The 18,114-nt window shown below is 49.4% G+C and overlaps 1 protein-coding gene across 1 annotated transcript in view; it reads left to right on the forward strand.

Annotated features, from left to right (window-relative positions):
• Nucleotides 1-18,114, forward strand: part of LOC308483122 (uncharacterized protein) — a gene marked incomplete at its 5' end in the record, with an annotated part of 54,770 nt that overhangs the window by 27,309 nt on the left and 9,347 nt on the right. Inside the window, 8 exons of the mRNA XM_081016708.1 lie at nt 90-150; nt 5,254-5,384; nt 7,083-7,202; nt 10,328-10,462; nt 12,106-12,219; nt 14,083-14,196; nt 15,919-15,965; nt 17,466-17,642. Coding sequence (XP_080872834.1) covers nt 90-150; nt 5,254-5,384; nt 7,083-7,202; nt 10,328-10,462; nt 12,106-12,219; nt 14,083-14,196; nt 15,919-15,965; nt 17,466-17,642 — 899 coding nt within the window. The remainder of the gene's footprint in view (nt 1-89; nt 151-5,253; nt 5,385-7,082; nt 7,203-10,327; nt 10,463-12,105; nt 12,220-14,082; nt 14,197-15,918; nt 15,966-17,465; nt 17,643-18,114) is intronic.

Genomic DNA, 18,114 nt, shown 5'->3' on the forward strand with positions numbered 1-18,114 from the left:
TTATTAGATCGTAATGGTGATGATTATCATCGCTCTGCCCTGGGCTGAATTTGCAACGCTCACATAAACTCCCCTCATGTTTCTTGCAGCCATTTGCCGACCGGGTTGTCACGAAACTCATGGGACCTGTGAGGAGCCTGGAGAATGCAAGTATGTACAGCTGAGTGTGAATGAATGGCGCAGCTTACCGGAAAAATAAGAAATCGAGATAACAAACTTTTTATTAAAAAAAGAATGGAAACGGTTTATTGAATATTTGCAGACAAATTGTAAAACAGATAAGAACATTGGCAGGATTATTGTACTAACCTGCAGTTTCGCAAGAGTATATATTTAAAGCAGACGAATAAATGAACAAATTGAGTTAGTTTGGATATGCAGAAGATATTAAAAATAAATTTAAGGATCCACAGAAAGAGGGGGAGGGAACTCAAGTTTTGAAATGTTAAAATGGCTGAAAAATTACTGAAATGTATAAACCTGAAAATCGTAAAAAAAAAGAAGAAGTGATCTACAGATGAAGGGCGGTATATAAATTTATTAAAAAATAATAATACAAATCCTGCGTTGTAGATCGTATTGGCCACAAACCAAAAACAACAATTCAGCTGGGGAAGGAGTGATTAAAAAGAGAGGCTTTCAAAAGCACAGAACAGGAGGTGCCTGTCTCACGGGGACAGAGTTCTCTAATGTGGGTGACACCACAATGAAGGCCCTGCTCCCACTGGCTACGTGGCACTGCCAGGCTGGCCCCCTCAGCTGAGCTCAGGCACCAGGTGGGGCTATTTTTTAAGAGGGCAAGGTGGTCTCTTAAAATAACCTGGTCCTGAGGTGTGTAGTGCTTTATAGATGAAAGAGAAGACTTTAGACTTGGCCCATTAGGACAGGGGCAGCCCGTGCCATTCCTTTCAAAAACGGCTACCTATGAATTTAAGCTGTCAGTCCCTTCAGGATTTCGCACATGTTTCTGGACACAACACTACGATCCCACTTTAAACAGTCACACCTTCCTCCCCCCAAATAATTTTGGGAGCGGTAGTTTGATAAGGGTGCTGAAAATTGCCGGGAGACCCCTATTCCCTTCACAGAGCTATGGTTCCCAGGGTGGTTCAACACACCCTGGGAACAGTAGTAGCAATGGCTTCTCCCTTCCAAAGAATTATGGGACTTGTAGTTTGTCAAGGGCGCTGAGAGTTGCCAGGAGGCCCCAATTCCCCTCACGGACCCACGGCTCCCAGAGTGGTTTAACCACCAACCAATAATAACCAATAATAACCCCTCTTTCCCAGAGAACTCTGGGAATTGCGGCACTGTGAGAGGAACAGAGGGGGTCTGCTAACATCTCTCAGCACCCTTAACCAACTACACTTCCCAGCATTCTTTGGGAGAAGCCATGTGTGTTTAAAGTGGTATCGTAGTGCTTTAAATGTGCCGTGTGGATGTAGCCTGTTGAAATCAGGGGCTAAGCAGTTGGCTCCTTACCTCTCTCGCCCTGACCTAGCCACTGTGATCCACGCGACGGTCACCTCCAGACTTGATTATTGTAACTCGCTCTACGTGGGGCTGCCCTTGAGACTGACCCAGAAACTCCAGCGGGTGCAGAATGCCGCGGTGAGACTTCTTACGGGGTCCTTGCCGCGGGATCACATTCATCCAGTGCTTTACCAGCTGCACTGGCTCCTGGTGGAGTACAGGATCAGGTTCAAGGTGCTGGTTTTGACCAGCCCTATACGGCCTAGGATCCTTGTACCTACGGGACCGCCTCTCCTAGTATGTCCCATGGAGGACCTTACGGTCTTCAAATAAAAACATCCTGAAGGTCCCAGGCCACAGAGAGGTTAGGCTGGCTTCAACCAGAACCAGGGCTTTTTCGGCCGTGGCCCCGATCTGGTGGAGCACTCTGTCACAAGAGACTAGGGCCCTGCGGGTCTTGACATCTTTCCGCAGAGCCTGCAAGACAGAGCGGTTCCACCAGGCCTTTGGCCAAGGCACAGCCTGACCCCCTCCTTTGGCAATCCTCACAGAACTCTAGCCCAATGGTTGCCATTAAATTGATTTTGAACTGATTTTAAAATGAATTGATTTTAGAATGCTGTATTATTTTACTGCTGTTAGCCTCTCTGAGCCTGGCTTCGGCTGGGGAGGGCGGGATATAAATAAAATTTTATTATTATTATTTATTATTACTTTCAGTGGGTTTTCTCTGCGTGAAATTGGATTACACAGCCCTGTGAGGTGCATAATGTTTGGGAACTGGGTTACCTCTCCCCCTTTCCCTGCTTCCCAAATTCTCCCCTCGCCCCCAAAGAGCCGATTTCCTGGCCGGCCCCAGCAACTGGAAGCCCGGCAGCTCCCCTCCAACGCCGGGGCAATGGCCTAGGGCAGGAAACAGCTAGCCAAACCCCGCTGGGAGGAGAAGGAAGTTCTGGGTCCCGGCCAGGAAAAATGATGTCACCCTTGGATCCCAGGGCCGATAAGGATGGGGTGTGGCACCGACTGCGGTTACGAGGAGGCCCAGCCCCTGATTGGGAAGGCTGGGCAGGGGCCAGGATCTTGACCGGCCGCCCAGCGTGATGGCCCCGGTGGGGCAAGAAGGCTTTTTTTGGCAAGCTTGGGGGGGAGCCAAACCGAGCAACGGCTGTGTCAAAGATAGCGAAAGTTCCTGATGACATATTTACATCATCTGTTTTCAAGTGCTGTGACCCTCATTTAGACAGCCACGCCTTCCCCCAGGGGATCTTGGGAGTTGTAGTTTGTTCAGGGTGCTGAGAGTGGTTAGGAGACCCAGGTTCCCCCACACACAGAGAGAGAACTACAATTCCCAGAGTTCCCTGCAAAGAAGGATTGGTTGTCAAACCGCTCTGGGAATTGTATCTTTGTGTGGGGAATGCGGTGTCTGTGTCTCCTAACACCTCTCAGCACCCTGGACGGGTGATGGCCCTCGCAATTCTTTAGGGTAAAGCAGTTGTTGTCTCTGTTCTGCACTGACGCAGGAGCATAGCTGTCAATGTACAGATTTGAAAATAAGGGACCAGCAGCCTCGAAAATAAGGGATCAGCAGCCAAAATAAGGGATTTTGCTGTTGCAAAGAGTTACATACGTTGGTAGGATTGACAGATGCTGTCAATCCGGCATGAGGTGGTTGTGGTGCTGCGGCGGATGATGAAGCAGTGCCCTTCTGCGTCCCTCCCCATCCCCTCCTCTTCTCCCTCCTCAGCTGCCACCACTGCTGCCGCCTCCGGGCTCGCGGGCGGCGTGGGCGAGAGTCTCTCTTGCTTCCTTCCCCGCCCCCTCAGGCGGGGAAGGGCTGATGGAAGGCGACTTAGCTAGTGCCCATCACTGTGGCGGTGAGTCCCAGAGGTTAACACTACGCCTGTCGGCCTCTCCGATCTCCTGTGAACCAGTGTCATTGTGTGACTCCAATGACTACTAGCGTTAGGAAAAGGGGAGGAAGAAACTCCTCTCTCTCCCCCCCCGCTCTGTGCAATTCCTTAATACGATAAGTATCTGCCATTTATTCCGCTGTTGCACATGTCATGTGTTGTTGCTGTTGTTGTTAATTATACAGTGGTACCTCTGGTTGCGAACGGGATCTGTTCCGGAGGCCCGTTCGCAACATAAAAAGAGTGCAACCCGCGGCGGTGCGTCTGCGCATGCGCGGGTTGCGATTCGCCACTTCTGCGCATGCGTGTGATGTCATTTTATGCTTCTGCGCATTCGCAAGCGGCGAAACCCGGAAGTAACCCTTTTCGGTACTTCCTGGTCGCTGCGGGACGTAACCTGAAAGAACGTAACATGAAGCGGACATAACATGAGGTATGACTTTATAGGAATTTGCTGACATGCTCTGTAATATGTATATTTGTTATCCCCCTCCCCCTCTGTATTTTTATGTTTCGAATGTTTGTTGTAAGCTGCTTTGGGCACAGCTGCCCAAAAGCAGTAAACTCAACCCATCTTCTATTATTAATTAATGCCATCACTGCATGATGAGGACAAAAGAACAGTCCCTTGCCCCGAGCCACTTACAGTCTAAAATTTGACACAGGGAAGACCACAGATGGAAGGGGTGCGAAACTGAGGCAGATGTAAACGAGGAATAATAATAATAATTAATTATTTTTACCCCGCCCATCTGGCTGGGTTTCCCCAGCCACTCTGGGCGGCTTCCAACAAAATATTAAAATGCAATGGTCTGTTAAACATTAAAAGCTTCCCTAAACAGGGCTGCCTTCAGATGTCTTCGGAACGTCTGGTAGTTGTTTTTCTAGAACATAGCTGTCTATTCAGTTGCTTGTGCCAGGGGGTTGTGCCAGAGGACTTTACTCAAAACAGTAGATTCTGAGGAGGGGCTTGGAGGAAGAGACAGAGAGGGGGGGGGGGGAGAGGAGGGGGGGAGAGAGATGGCGTCAGCCAGTCCATTCTGGGAGGCAGTTCCAGAACGGCCAGGGAGAAAGAGAGGAATCGCATTTAGAGAGGAGGTATTAGGGACGCGGGTGGCGCTGTGGTCTAAACCACAGAGCCTAGGGCTTGCCGATCCGAAGGTCGGCGGTTCGAATCCCCGCGACGGGGTGAGCTCCCATTGTTCGGTCCCTGCTCCTGCCAACCTAGCAGTTCAAAAGCACATCAAAGTGCAAGTAGATAAATAGGTACCGCTCCGGCGGGAAGGTAAACGGTGTTTCCATGCGCTGCTCTGGTTCACCAGAAGCGGCTTAGTCATGCTGGCCACATGACCCGGAAGCTGTACGCCACCTCCCTCAGCCAGCAAAGCGAGATGAGCGCCACAACCCCAGAGTCAGCCATGACTGGACCTAATGGTCAGGGGTCCCTTTACCTTTACAGTTGTACCTCGGGTTACAGACGCTTCAGGTTACATACTCTCCAGGTTACAGACTCCACTAACCCAGAAATAGTGCTTCAGGTTAAGAACTTTGCTTCAGGATGAGAACAGAAATTGTGCTCCGGTGGCGCAGCAGCAGCAGGAGACCCCATTAGCTAAAGTGGTGCTTCAGGTTAAGAACAGTTTCAGGTTAAGAACAGACATTCGGAACGAATTAAGTACTTAACACGAGGTACCACTGTATTTTAAAAAAAGATGCTCTCAAGTGAGACTAGCATTATACATTTAAAACGATGAAGCCAATAACTGCGTGACGAGGCCATCTCTCCGCTCAGATTAGAGCTGGCTGGCTGGCTCACATCTCCCGCTCATAACCACTGTGCTGCTCTGATCTTTCCCCTTCCTCCTCCCAGGTGCCACTATGGGTGGACCGGTCAACTCTGCGACGAGTGCATTCTTTTCCCAGGCTGCGTTCATGGCAGCTGCACCGAGCCTTGGAAGTGCGACTGCGAGACCAACTGGGGGGGCATCCTCTGCAACAAAGGTGAGCCCCCCCCCCACTTGGAGCATGCTCAGTAGAGGCTTGGCTTCTATTGGAAATTGGCCAGTCTGGAATTTTCCCCAGGCTACTCTATGACTCTTGTTGAACTCAACCTCTGGGGTACTTTGCCATTGCTTTTCATGTTCTACTGACAGGGTCCTTTGTTTTAAATTATTTTGTGTTGCACTTGGAAATCGGTCACTAAATTTGTCACCAGTAAGCCTGGCGATGGTAAGCCAGAGAAGGGAGCAGAGTCAGGCCCAAACAAGTAGATACATACATAAATAATTTTATTTGTATGCCGCCTTTGCACAGTTCAAACCATGCTCAAGGCAGCTTACAAAATGAAAAAATACGTAACTACAACATAACAAAATTGGTCATAAACAATACATTAAATATTAAATACTCAACCAAACTGAACAATTTCCACATAAACCACAGTAAGATCTATATACTAAAGATACAAAAAAACCCAACAATAAATACTTCTAAGACCCAGAAGGTCAAGATCCTGCAGCTTCTGCGCTGAAGCCACACATTGCGAAGTTTTTATTCCCAGGGATAAGAGAGTCGCCATTTTCTCTGCTGGATGGGCCTCTTCTACTTTTCTTGTACCTCTGATGATCCAAGAAGCAGAGGTCCATTTGCTGAGCGGCAAGGTTAAATTGGGGTTTCTTCTCTTTAGTTTTTCTAAACTAATTATGCAACACAGCAGCCAAAGCATGACAATCCCTAGTGTGATGTACACCCAGATATGTGTGTGTCCTGAACCTGAAACAGGTATATTAAGGAAGAATTGAAGCACGCAGTTGTCATTTTGCTGATAAACAAGCTGGTACTCCAGCAAATCCTTCATAAACGTTATTGATAGCAAGGTCGCTGTCAGATATATAGAAGTGCCCTTCATACGTGCCAATAGACTGGGGATACTTAGTACATCAAAGCACAATATGGGACATGGGTGGCGCTGAGGGTTAAACCACAGAGCCTAGGACTTGCCAATCAGAAGGTCGGCGGTTCGAATCCCCGCGACGGGGTGAGCTCCTGTTGCTCGGTCCCTGCTCCTGCCAACCTAGCAGTTCGAAAGCACGTCAAAGTGCAAGTAGATAAATAGGTACCGCTCCAGCGGGAAGGTAAACGGCGTTTCCATGCGCTGCTCTGGTTCGCCAGAAGCGGCTTAGTCATGCTGGCCACATGACCAGGAAGCTGTACACCGGCTTCCTCAGCCAGTAAAGCGAGATGAGCGCCACAACCCCAGAGTCGGCCACGACGGGACCTAATGGTCAGGGGTCCCTTTACCTTTACAGCAATGATAATAATAATAATAATAATAATAATAATAATAATAATAATTTATTATTTGTACCCTGCCCATCTGGCTGGGTTTCCTCAGCCACTCTGGGCCGCTTCCAACAAAGATAAAAATACATTAAAATGTCACATATTAAAAACTTCCCTGAACAGGACTGCCTTCAGATGTCTTCTAAATGCCAGGTAGTTGTTTATCTCTTTGACATCTGATGGGAGGGCGTTCCACAGGGCGGGCACCACTACTGAGAAGGCCCTTTGCCTGGTTCCCTGTAGCTTTGCTTCTCGCAATGAGGGAACCGCCAGAAGGCCCTCGGCGCTGGACCTCATGATGGAAAGATGCAAACTTACTGGAACCAAGGAATCACCTGAGCTTTCCTCCCTGCCCAGATCTGAACTACTGCGGGTCTCACCGTCCGTGCAAAAACGGCGGTACTTGTGCAAACAACGAGCCGAACGAGTATGAGTGCCTTTGTCCTGATGGATTCCACGGCCGGAACTGCGAGGAAGGTGAGTGGCGACTCGAAATGTCGGGCGAGAAAAGCCCCTCCAGGACAGTTGCCTCCCAGGGTCTCTCCCATAATCCTTTGCAATGCTGTACAGTGTTCAGGGCAGGGACAACTACTTTGGTGTGCTACAGGTATAGTCCTCCCAATGCTTTGGAGTGTAACTCCCATTGGCCGCAGCCGGTCAGGGATGATGGGAGTTGTAGTCCATCTTCAGGGCACCTCATTGGCCACTTCCTTTCCCCCCACTTTTATATTGTTATTAATTGAAGTCCATGATATCATACACAATCTTAAATACACGTACAAAGAAAAGGTAATAGTGATGATGATGATAATAATAATAATAACAACCTTAAATAATTATACAGTCATATCTAGGGATGCGGGTGGCGCTATGGGTTAAACCACAGAGCCTAGGACTTGCCGATCAGAAGGTTGGTGGTTCGAATCCCTGCAATGGGGTGAGCTCCTATTGCTCAGTCCCTGCTCCTGCCAACCTAGCAGTTCGAAAGTACGTCAAAGTGCAAGTAGATAAATAGGTACCGCTCCGGCGGGAAGGTAAATGGCGTTTCCGTGCACTGCTCTGGTTCGCCAGAAGCGGCTTAGTCCTGCTGGCCACATGACCCGGAAGCTGTACGCTGGCTCCCTCGGCCAATAAAGCGAGATGAGTGCCGCAACCCCAGAGTTGGTCACGACTGGACCTAATTGTCAGGGGACCCTTTACCTTTATCTTGGGTTACAGACACTTAAGGTTGCGTTTTTTCAGGTTACGGACTGCCGAAACCCAGAAGTACCGGAATGGGTTACTTCCGGGTTTCAGCGATTGCGCATGCGCAGAAGTGCTAAATCACGCTTTGCGCATGCGCAGAAGAGCCAAATCGCAACCCGCGCGTGTTCAGACGCACAGCTGTGGCTTGCAAATGTGCATCCCGCACGGATCACGTTCGCAACACAAGCGTCCACTGTACCGTTAAATATTGATTTAAACTTGTACTTTTACGTGCTGTTTTCTAACTAAACAAAAATAAACCAAAGTAGAATCAAATAAACTAAACTAGCAAAGTGGTTGCGTGTCAGAGTTGAATACGGGTGGCAGGGGTCCCTACCCCCACTCAGCGAGCGAGCTAAATTGGCTAATCTCCCCATCATCATAAAAGCTTCAGGGCAGGGATGCGATACAAATCGCACTTCCCAAAATATACGTACCACAAAACAATCAAAGTAACTAACAAAAGAGGATAAATACAGCAGACATCTTAAAATTACCAAACAAAAAAACAAACCTTGTAGAATACGCAGCTTACTTTCTGACTGAAATACTGGTACCTTGTTAGCACTCAAGGAAACAAAGTGACCTAACCGGGAGCTATATATAAACTTATTTCCAAATATACTAATGTCGTTTATTTATTTTTTATATCTTTCGTAAAACTCATATACCACTTGATTTTGTGAAAACACCTCCACACTACCTAGGAGTCACCTGACTTATAAGTAGGCCTAGAATGTTTACTTGACTAATCAGGTAATCAGTTTAAAATTTCACCTTCTAAGAAATAAATATTTACCGCAAAAAGAGGTGCCCCCACGTCCTATCTATGCCATCTTCAGCTCTGTGGAGAAAGTTTGAGCTAGAAACATGGTACATAAAATATAATCTTGCAATGCATTCTACTTGGTGGGGTCGCTTGTATATCTGGGTTTGTCCTTGGCTCCCCAAAAAGATGATTAATTTTTAGCTGCAGCCAGGAAGTGCCTTTGCATTTTGGGATGGGACAAAATCCCCTCCTTTCCCCCCCGTCTTGCTTCAGAAATGTTTTCTCAGCTGTGCGATGCGAGGGACTGGAAATCAGAAGCTGGTCTGTTAGCAGAGAACTGGGCGGGATGATAGTCTGGGCATGGAAAATGACTCCACTCTTTGCTCCAGGAGGAGAGGCAGAGGTCATAAACGAAGGAGGGTTCTTTTTCCAATCCAGGCTGGGAGAAGAGACCTGTGTCTCCCTCGTCCATTTTGCGCCAGCTCTGAAAATTGGGTGGGATACAGCGGTCAAATAGGGGCTTGGATAAGCTGGGAAGGCTCGCTTTCTGAGCCACCTGCCTGCACTGGCGGAGGAAGAGGAGTGTGGGAAGAGCACACTGCCCCCGGCAGCACAATCCCGGTGGGGTGCCATCGCGGCTGCCCCCCTGCCCATGCTGGGTGCCACGCTCCCACAAGCGTCGTGCCACGCCCCCAGGACACATGCCACGCCCCTGGGACACGTGCCAGCCCTGCCCCTGCCTGCTCTCTGCCCCCCCCCGGTGCCGGAGCATGAAGCTCTGCCACTGCCTGCCGGATTGCCTTTGGCGAGGTGAGGATACAATACGATATGATAATCTTTATTGTCATTGTCCTATACAGAACGATCTACGTCAGACATTCAGAAACCAACAAGCCTGCTATCCCATCTATCCCAGCCTGGTTAGCCCCCTAAAAACTCTTATACCCCATAATTGAAGACAATATACTCCCACAGATACTACCTTAAAGGTAAAGGGATCCCTGACCATTAGGTCCAGTCGTGACCGACTCTGGGGTTGCAGCGCTCATCTCGCTTTACTGGCCGAGGGAGCCGGCGTACAGCGTCCGGGTCATTTGGCCAGCAGGACTAAGCCACTTCTGGCGAACCAGAGCAGCGCATGGAAACGCCGTTTACCTTCCCACCAGAGCGGTACCTATTTATCTACTTGCACTGGTGTGCTTTCGAACTGCTAGGTTGGCAGGAGCAGGGACCGAGCAACAGGAGCTCACCCCGTCGCGGGGAATTGAACCGCCGACCTTCTGATCGGCAAGCCCTAGGCTCTGTGGTTTAACCCAAAGCGCCACCCGCGTCCTAGAGACTACCTTACACTGTGTTTAAAACCAAAATCGCACTTGAATAGAAACTGTTTCTCAGGATAATTTCCAGGCGAACAGAGGAACTTCATGAGAGTGGGGTCTTTTTTTCTTTCTAATGCCCAACCCAGGGCGGCCGTAAGCATGAAGGGGAGGGCCAGCAAGCAGACCTTACTGTGGACTAGCAGCTTTGGGGCAGGCCCGTTTGTAAAACAGCCTTGTGCCTTCTCTTTCCCGTGTCTCCCCGATGCCAGCTCTCCTTCCGTTACCCGTTGCTGAATTAACTTGCGCTCCTGAGCTCTGTGCCAACGGCGGAACGTGCCTCAACACCTCACCCGGTTTCCGGTGCGTGTGCCCCCCAGGATGGAGCGGGGAGTTGTGTCAGCACGGTAAGTGGCTTCTTCTTGTTGTTGTTGTTTAGTCGTTTAGTCGTGTCTGACTCTTCGTGACCCCATGGACCAGAGCATGCCAGGCACTCCTGTCCTCCACTGCCTCCCACAGTTTGGTCAGACTCATGCTGGTAGCTTCGAGAACACTGTCCCACCATCTCGTCCTCTGTCGTCCCCTTCTCCTTGGGCCCTCCATCTTTCCCAACATCAGGGTCTTTTCCAGGGAGTCTTCTCTTCTCATGAGGTGGCCAAAGTCTTGGAGCATCAGCTTCACGATCTGTCCTTCCAGTGAGCACTCAGGGCTGGTTTCCTTCAGAATGGAGAGGTTTGATCTTCTTGCAGTCCATGGGACTCTCAAGAGTCTCCTCCAGCACCAGAATTCAAAAGCATCAATTCTTTGGCGATCAGCCTTCTTTATGGTCCAGCTCTCACTTCCATACATCACTACTGGGAAAACCATAGCTTTTACTATACGGATCTTTGTTGGCAAGGTGATGTCTCTACTGTTTAAGATGCTGTCTAGGTTTGTCATTGAGATAGGCCCCAGAAATTCTAAACTTCATCAAAAATATAGACTACCTTTTAAAGTGCAAAGGAGTCAGAGGTTTTTTGGATTTCAGATTCGGGGAATTGGGCTGCCCAAGGTGTTTCCAAAGGAGACAAAGCAAGACAGCCGAAGTTTGGGAACTTCAAAGCTGCAGTAAATGCTAAACTGGTATTAATTTATTCCAGTAGAATAGCCATGTTTGGGCTATTATAGCAAAACCAACAAAAAACAAGCCAACTGAGACCTTCCCGCAACTGATTTGGACTACAATGCCCATCAGCCCCAGTGTGGGATGGGAGTTGTAATTCAGAGGAGCTGGAGGACACGCGATTGGTGATGGCTGGGCTGGACTGATAAGTCTATTGTGACAATACATTGCATGGTTATCTACCGCAGATGCTTCATTTGAGATTCCTGCATTGTAGGGAGTTGGACTAGATCAGGGGGAGGCAAACTAAGGCCCGGGGGCCGGATCCGGCCCAATTGCCTTCTCAATCCGGCCTGTGGATGGTCCGGGCATCAGCGTATTTTTACATGAGTAGAATGTGCTCTTTTATTTAAAGTGCATCTCTAGGCTATTTGGGGGCCTGCCTGGTGTTTTCACATGAGTAGAATGTGTGCTTTTATTTAAAATGAATCTCTGGGTTATTTGTGGGGCATAGGAATTCGTTCTTCCCCCCCCCAAAAAAATAGTCCGGCCCCCCACAAGGTCTGAGGGACGGTGGGCGGGCCCACGGCTGAAAAAGGTTGCTGACCCCTGGACTGGATGAGCTTTGGGGTCCCTTCCAACTCTTCTACGATTTATGCATTGAATTCCACATACACACTTTCTGTGTGGTTTCAGTTTCCCCAACACTGTAACCGTAAGAACCAGAAATCTTAAAAAGCGACATCTCTGTTCTTTTCCTGAGACAAATTAGGTTCAGCTTGCCGTAACTGCTAGCAGAAGTGCAGTTTTGCAAACCGCCGGGCGCTGCGTTAATTCCACTGTCGTTACATGGTTGTAAAGTTAAGGGATTATTAAGGCGCTGCGATTTTCCTCTGCCTCTGTTGCCGGATCCTCCTAACCGCAGCGCATTGTTTTGCTGCCCCCTAGAGGTGACCGACTGCCTCTCCCAGCCCTGCAGCCACGGCGGGACTTGCAAGGACCTCCCTGACGGCTTCAAGTGCCTCTGCACTCCTCAGTGGACAGGGAAGACCTGCCAGATCGGTGAGGATTTTTTGCCCTTCGTTGCGTGACGTTCTGTGGTCGCTCCTTCCTCCTTGGGTTACATCACCCCCTCCTACCCTTTTCCCCAGGGCTGTCTTTAGCAGATGCGGGGTGCAAATATCCGCCCAGCGCCCCCAAATTACCACGGATGGGGGGGCGGGGAGCTGTGCAATGCCAGCCACATACCGTATTTTTCACTCCATAAGACGCACCCGACCATAAGACGCACCTAGTTTTTAGAGGAGGAAAACAAGAAAAAAAAATATTCCGAACGAAACAGTGGATGTATGATTTTTGTGGTTCATGCTGTGGCCACAGACATGATACGTGATTTGACTGTGAGTTTGGGGCAGCCCAATGCAAAAATCCTGAGAATCCATGTGGATCCGTGCTTTGTAACCACGTTTTTGCGCCATTGTGGCCCCACAAAACAGTGGGTACATGGTTTTTTTGGTGCAGGCTGTAGCCATGGACATGCTATGTGATCTGATGGCGAATTTGGGGTGACCCATTGCAAAAATCCTGAGGATCCATGTGCTTTTACCTACCCCCTCCCAGGCAGCCTCCTTTATCACTAGCGTCCCTTCTCCCCCTCCTGATCGCTTGCCGATCAGCTGCTCAGCGGCTTCCTTTCAACACCCCCTTCCCTCTTTCTTAAAAAAAAAAAGCTTTTCGCCCCTGGGCAATTTGGCTCCAGGGACCACGCATTTGCTGTATAAGACGCACAGACATTTCCCCTTACTTTTTAGGAGGAAAAAAGTGTGTCTTATGGAGCAAAAAATATGGTAGTTAGCGGGGCACAGCTTCCATCCTAAGCCTCTGCGGGGATCGCTCTCCTCCCATGGAGGCTTGGGAGGCAGGCTGCACGCCGGCCAGCCATGTGGTTAGGGTTAGGGTGCAGAGAAAGCGGGGGCCACCGGCAAAGCCGTGCAGCTCCCCCACTCACTGGGGTGCGCCTGAGAGGCTCGCGCCCTCGCACGACGCACTCCTAAGCCCTATGGGAAAGACGGCTCCGCTCTTCCCAACGTTCCACCTCCTTGCCCTTCCAATTGGTCCCGTGTGATTTTCCATTTCTTTCCTGCCCCCAAATCAACACTCCTCTTTCCCTCGCCGCCCCTGCCCTGTTTTCAGCATTCTGGAAGGCTGGGACTTCCTCCTCCTCGGATGTTTGTGCTCATTCACCTGCTCCACAGTACAACTGCCACTTAGGGGAGGTGAAAAACCGGGAGCTTTTAACAGGGGCAGGCTTTTGGTAATCTTTTGTAATGTGGCACCCTGTGCAAGGCCAAAATTGGACGCCCCCCAAATGGATCTTTTCCTATTATGGATCTTTTCAATTTCGCACCCCCTCGACTCGGCCACCCGCACTGCCCTAAATCCTGTGCTGATACCAGGCGCTTTCTGTGCTGGTTTCAGGTTTTTCTCTGTAACTGTGAGGCCAGATACTTGCAAAGTGGTGTAATCTCTTTGGTTTTTCCCCTGAGTCAGCTAGTCTGGAGTCCCTGGGCATGACTTCTGTCCAAGCATGAGGTTCTGAACCCTGATGGGTGCCCTGTTGATTAACTGGTGTGATTTACAGTTGCCACAAAATACACTCTTTTTAGATGGCTTTACAAATCAGACCGGGCACATTGCTGGAGGAAGGGTGCGCTTGGGTTTTAGTCACGTACTTAGGCTGAACCTCCATTTACAGGAGTATTATATATCTAGTGGCTGGGTACAACCAGCGAGAGGCAACCCTTAGGCCACCGTGCCCCTGCTTCCTAGAGGAATCTGGCTGATCACTGTTGGAAGCTGTTGGTGCTGACCTGGCTGGACCTTTGCTCTGATTTGGCTTGGCGTTTCCCATGTTCTTGTTTCCAGATGTGAACGAATGCCAGAAGAACCCATGTCTCCACGCGCGTGGGTGCAAAAACCTCATCGGGGGCTATTTCTGTGACTGTCTGGACGGCTGGACCGGAACAAACTGCGATATCAGTAAGGACGGGGTCCCCCAGTGGGGTGCAACATGCATTCAGAAGTGGGGGCAAAGTAAGCCTTCATCTGGCTGATGTACTGCAATTTGTACCTGTAGCAAGGAGAAGGGCTGTTACCCAGTGATAAGAACACATCCGCACCTTAGCAAGGCTAGGGAGGGACCTGTGCCTAAGACCTCAGAGAGACCTTTGTCCAATTAGATGAGAGAATAGAGCCCTGGATGGGTGACTGGTGAGATTCTGAACCAGGCAGCTATCTTCCTATAGACATAGAACTGTAAGGCTGTCGTCACGCAGCCGCCTTTGGAGGACTGGGGATGCCCCATCACAATTCTGGATTTGCATCACGTCAGGGTGCAGGAGGGGAGCAAAAGAGAAGGCAGGTGTTAAAATGGCAGTTTTAAGCAACAGTAGAGGTTTGGATAAAGCGGGGATGGAGGTGTCGTAAGGTGGATTTGTAGACCAGAAGTTGCCCACTGCTGCTTTCGAGCCAGACAGCTCAGCTGAAAACCATCCTAGCCTTTTGCAATCTGGTTGGCTTCCTTCCTGAACATCAGGCACATGACTGAGGGCAGATCCACACCACCGATTTAAAGCACACCCCACGCACATTTAAAACCCATGACTCCCCCACCAAGGAATCAGGGAACTGTAGTTTGTTAAGGGTGCCACAAATTGTGGCTCTGCGAGGGGAAAACTACAGTTCCCAGAATTCTTTGAGGAAAGCCACATGCTTTAACTCTGCACTGGATGCACTTTCAATGCATAGTGCGGATATGATGTACGATTTTCTCGTTCCGGCAGACATTTTAAGGTGGTTGGTTTTACGGATAAAATGTTTACTGTTTTATTGGCCTGTTTTCCATAGGTAGTTTTTTATGTACACCGCTGAGAAAGGGGAATAATCAAGGGGTATAGAAATGTCTTAAACCAGTGGTTCCCAATTTAGCGAAGTACTGCGGACCGGCTGTTTTTCGAAAGTCAAACCATGGACCCCTTTACTTTTGAAAATTTTGATACCGTATTTTTCGCCCCATAGGACGCACTGGCCCATAGGACGCACCTAGTTTTTTGGGGGGGAAATAAAGAAAAAAATTTTTATTTCTCCGCCAGGTGCGGGGAAGAACCAGGTCGGGGAACAGCGGGAAGGCGCGCTCCGCCTCTCCGCTGTCCCCCAAGCTTGTGGGGCTGGTGATGGGGAGAAGCGCACTTCTCCCCACCGCCAGCCTCCAAACCAGGTCTCCACAAGAGGTGGGAGAGCTGCTCGACTTCGCGCAGCTCTCCCACAGCTTGCAGAGAGCCACGCGAAGCCCAAAGCCTGGGGGGCGCTGAGCTCAGCGAGCTCCAGGCTTCGGGGTGCAGGCAGCTCTCCCACCTCTTGCGGAGACCTGGTTTGGAGGCTGGAGAGCGAGAGGGGTTGGTGCGCACCGACCCCTCTCGCTCTCCAGGCTTCAGCGAAAGCCTGCATTCGCCCCATAGGACGCACACACATTTCCCCTTTATTTTTGGAGGGGGAAAATGCGTCCTATAGGGCGAAAAATACGGTATCTCTATGGTAGTTTTTGTTATGTGAATTGTGCCACAGAACCCCTAAATGGATTATGTGGAAGCACCCATTGGGAACCACTGTTTTAAATAAATAGTGTATTTCTCTCACGGGAACTGCTTAGAAGTTCAGTGATCACACACCCATTCTCTACTTTACCCCCTTATTCCCAAATAGGAGAAAACTCTTGCCGGAGACGATGTCGCAATGGAGGGACCTGCCAGGTAAGTGTGTGGGTGCTCAGGTCGGATTGAAAGAGAAAATTTTCAAAATCGAGAATTGGGGGCTGCCATTTTAGGGATGCTGCCCTGAGAAATCCACCCAACTCTGTGCTGGCAGAGACTTCCCGCCAGGTTATTTTCATCCTCTCAGCCTTGCCGGCTTTCTTGGACCACTGCCCTGCTGCCGCAGAAGCCCACCAGCCAGTAATCACAAAGTTCAAAGGCGGATTTAGCTCTTTGCTAGCAAAAACACCATCTCCACAGACTGGGCTGAGTGTCAGGCCCAGTTTGGCCCGCCATCTTGATTCAACATGGCGCCCAAACAGAGACACAGATTGCCTCCCCACCAACCCCCCAGGAACCCTTGTGCCAACTTTGGCAACGAGATATCAAGAGACAGCCGAACCTATAGAGAACAGACAGGATGGACAACTTTCCAAAATATATAGTAGATGGGTTGCTTCAGTATAAAGTAGCTTAGGTATTCTAGATCCGTGATATCTGCCAGCCCATGATCTTTCTGTGGGCCTGACGTCTGCCTGGAAGAAGACTTCCACTTGGTAATCCTCACAGAACTCTAGCCCAATGGTTGCCATTAATTTGATTTTGAATTGATTTTAGAATGAATTGGTTTTAGAATGCTGTGTTACTTTTATTGTTGTTAGCCGCTCTGAGCCCGGCTTCGGCTGGGGAGGGCAGGATATAAATAAAAATTTATCTTTTCCACGCACAATTCAAAGTGTTGGTGCTGACCTTTAAAGCCCTAAATGGCCTCAGTTCAGTATACCTGAAGGAGTGTCTCCACCCCCATTGTTCAGCCCAGACACTGAGGTCCGGTGCTGAGGGCCTTCTGGCGGTTCCCTCGCTGTGAGAAGCCAAGTTACAGGGAACCAGGCAGAGGGCCTTCTCGGTAGTGGCACCCACCCTGTGGAACGCCCTCCCACCAGATGTCAAAGAGAAAAATACCAAACTTTTAGAAGACATCTGAAGGCAGCCCTGTTTAGGGAAACTTTTAATGTTTAATACGTTATTGTATTTTAGTGTTCTGTTGGAAGCCGCCCAGAGTGGCTGGGGAAACCCAGCCAGATGGGTGGGGTATAAATAATAAATAATAATAATAATAATAATAATTATTATTATTATTATTCGTTCTGGCATGGGGAACCTCTTTGACTGCAGATCCCACAAGCTCAACCCAGCATGGCCAATGAGCTGGATGACAAGGGTTGTGGTTTAGCAATATTTGGAGGGCCAGTTTCCCTTTGTGCAAGTTCATCTGTGAGTTGTCCGCAATTTCGTTTAACGGGATCCTCTTTAGCCCATTTGCGTTCTTCCTGCATTGCGGGGAGTTGGTCTGGATGACCCTTGGGTCCCTTCCAACAACTCTTTGACTCCACGATTCCTATGCCCCTTCCTCTGTCCCATAATTCCCTTCCCCACGCAACTTGACGACTCGCTAATGCCAGTTCCTGTCTCTCTCCTCCTCCTCTCTGTTCCCAACAGGTGAAAGGCGGAAGGCACCTCTGCACCTGCCGGGAGGGCTACACAGGCACAGAGTGCGAGACGGAGCTGAGCTCCTGCGGTGGCGCCCCCTGCCTGCACGGAGGGCAATGCCAGGAGATGGAAAACAAGACCTTTCTTTGCAACTGCCCTCCCGGGCTTAGTGGCAGTCGCTGCGAGGTACTGAATGAATTTTATTATTATGGTCTCACAGACCAGCTCCGCCTCGCTTACAATATCAGGGAAATCATAAAACACAACAGGAATACATTGAATTGCAATTGGGTATAACAGAGACAGTACAGCTGTAGCGGCAGTTAAAAATATATATTAAATCTTGATCACTAAAATATAACCTAAAATTGTCATTTAAATCGTTAATCATTTTGGTAGCTTGTTCCCTAAGTTTTAAGGCAGTCGCACAGAATTTGGCCACCCTTAGCGTGATCTCTAGATCCTTGTCCTCTACCAGGAGTTTTAGACATTGAAGTTCGGACCCGTTTGGAGATTTTTGTATAACAAGAGTGATAAATACCGAGCGTATATCCCCGTAGAAAAGGCAGCGTAACAAGACATGAGAGACAGTTTCTACCTCCATCAAGCCGCAGGGGCAGACTCGTTCCACGTATGGTTTACCCTCGAATCTGCCCTG

This window comes from Podarcis pityusensis, assembly GCF_964106645.2.
Source record: "Podarcis pityusensis genome assembly, chromosome: 8".
In the NCBI taxonomy this organism is placed as follows: Eukaryota; Metazoa; Chordata; class Lepidosauria; order Squamata; family Lacertidae; genus Podarcis; species Podarcis pityusensis.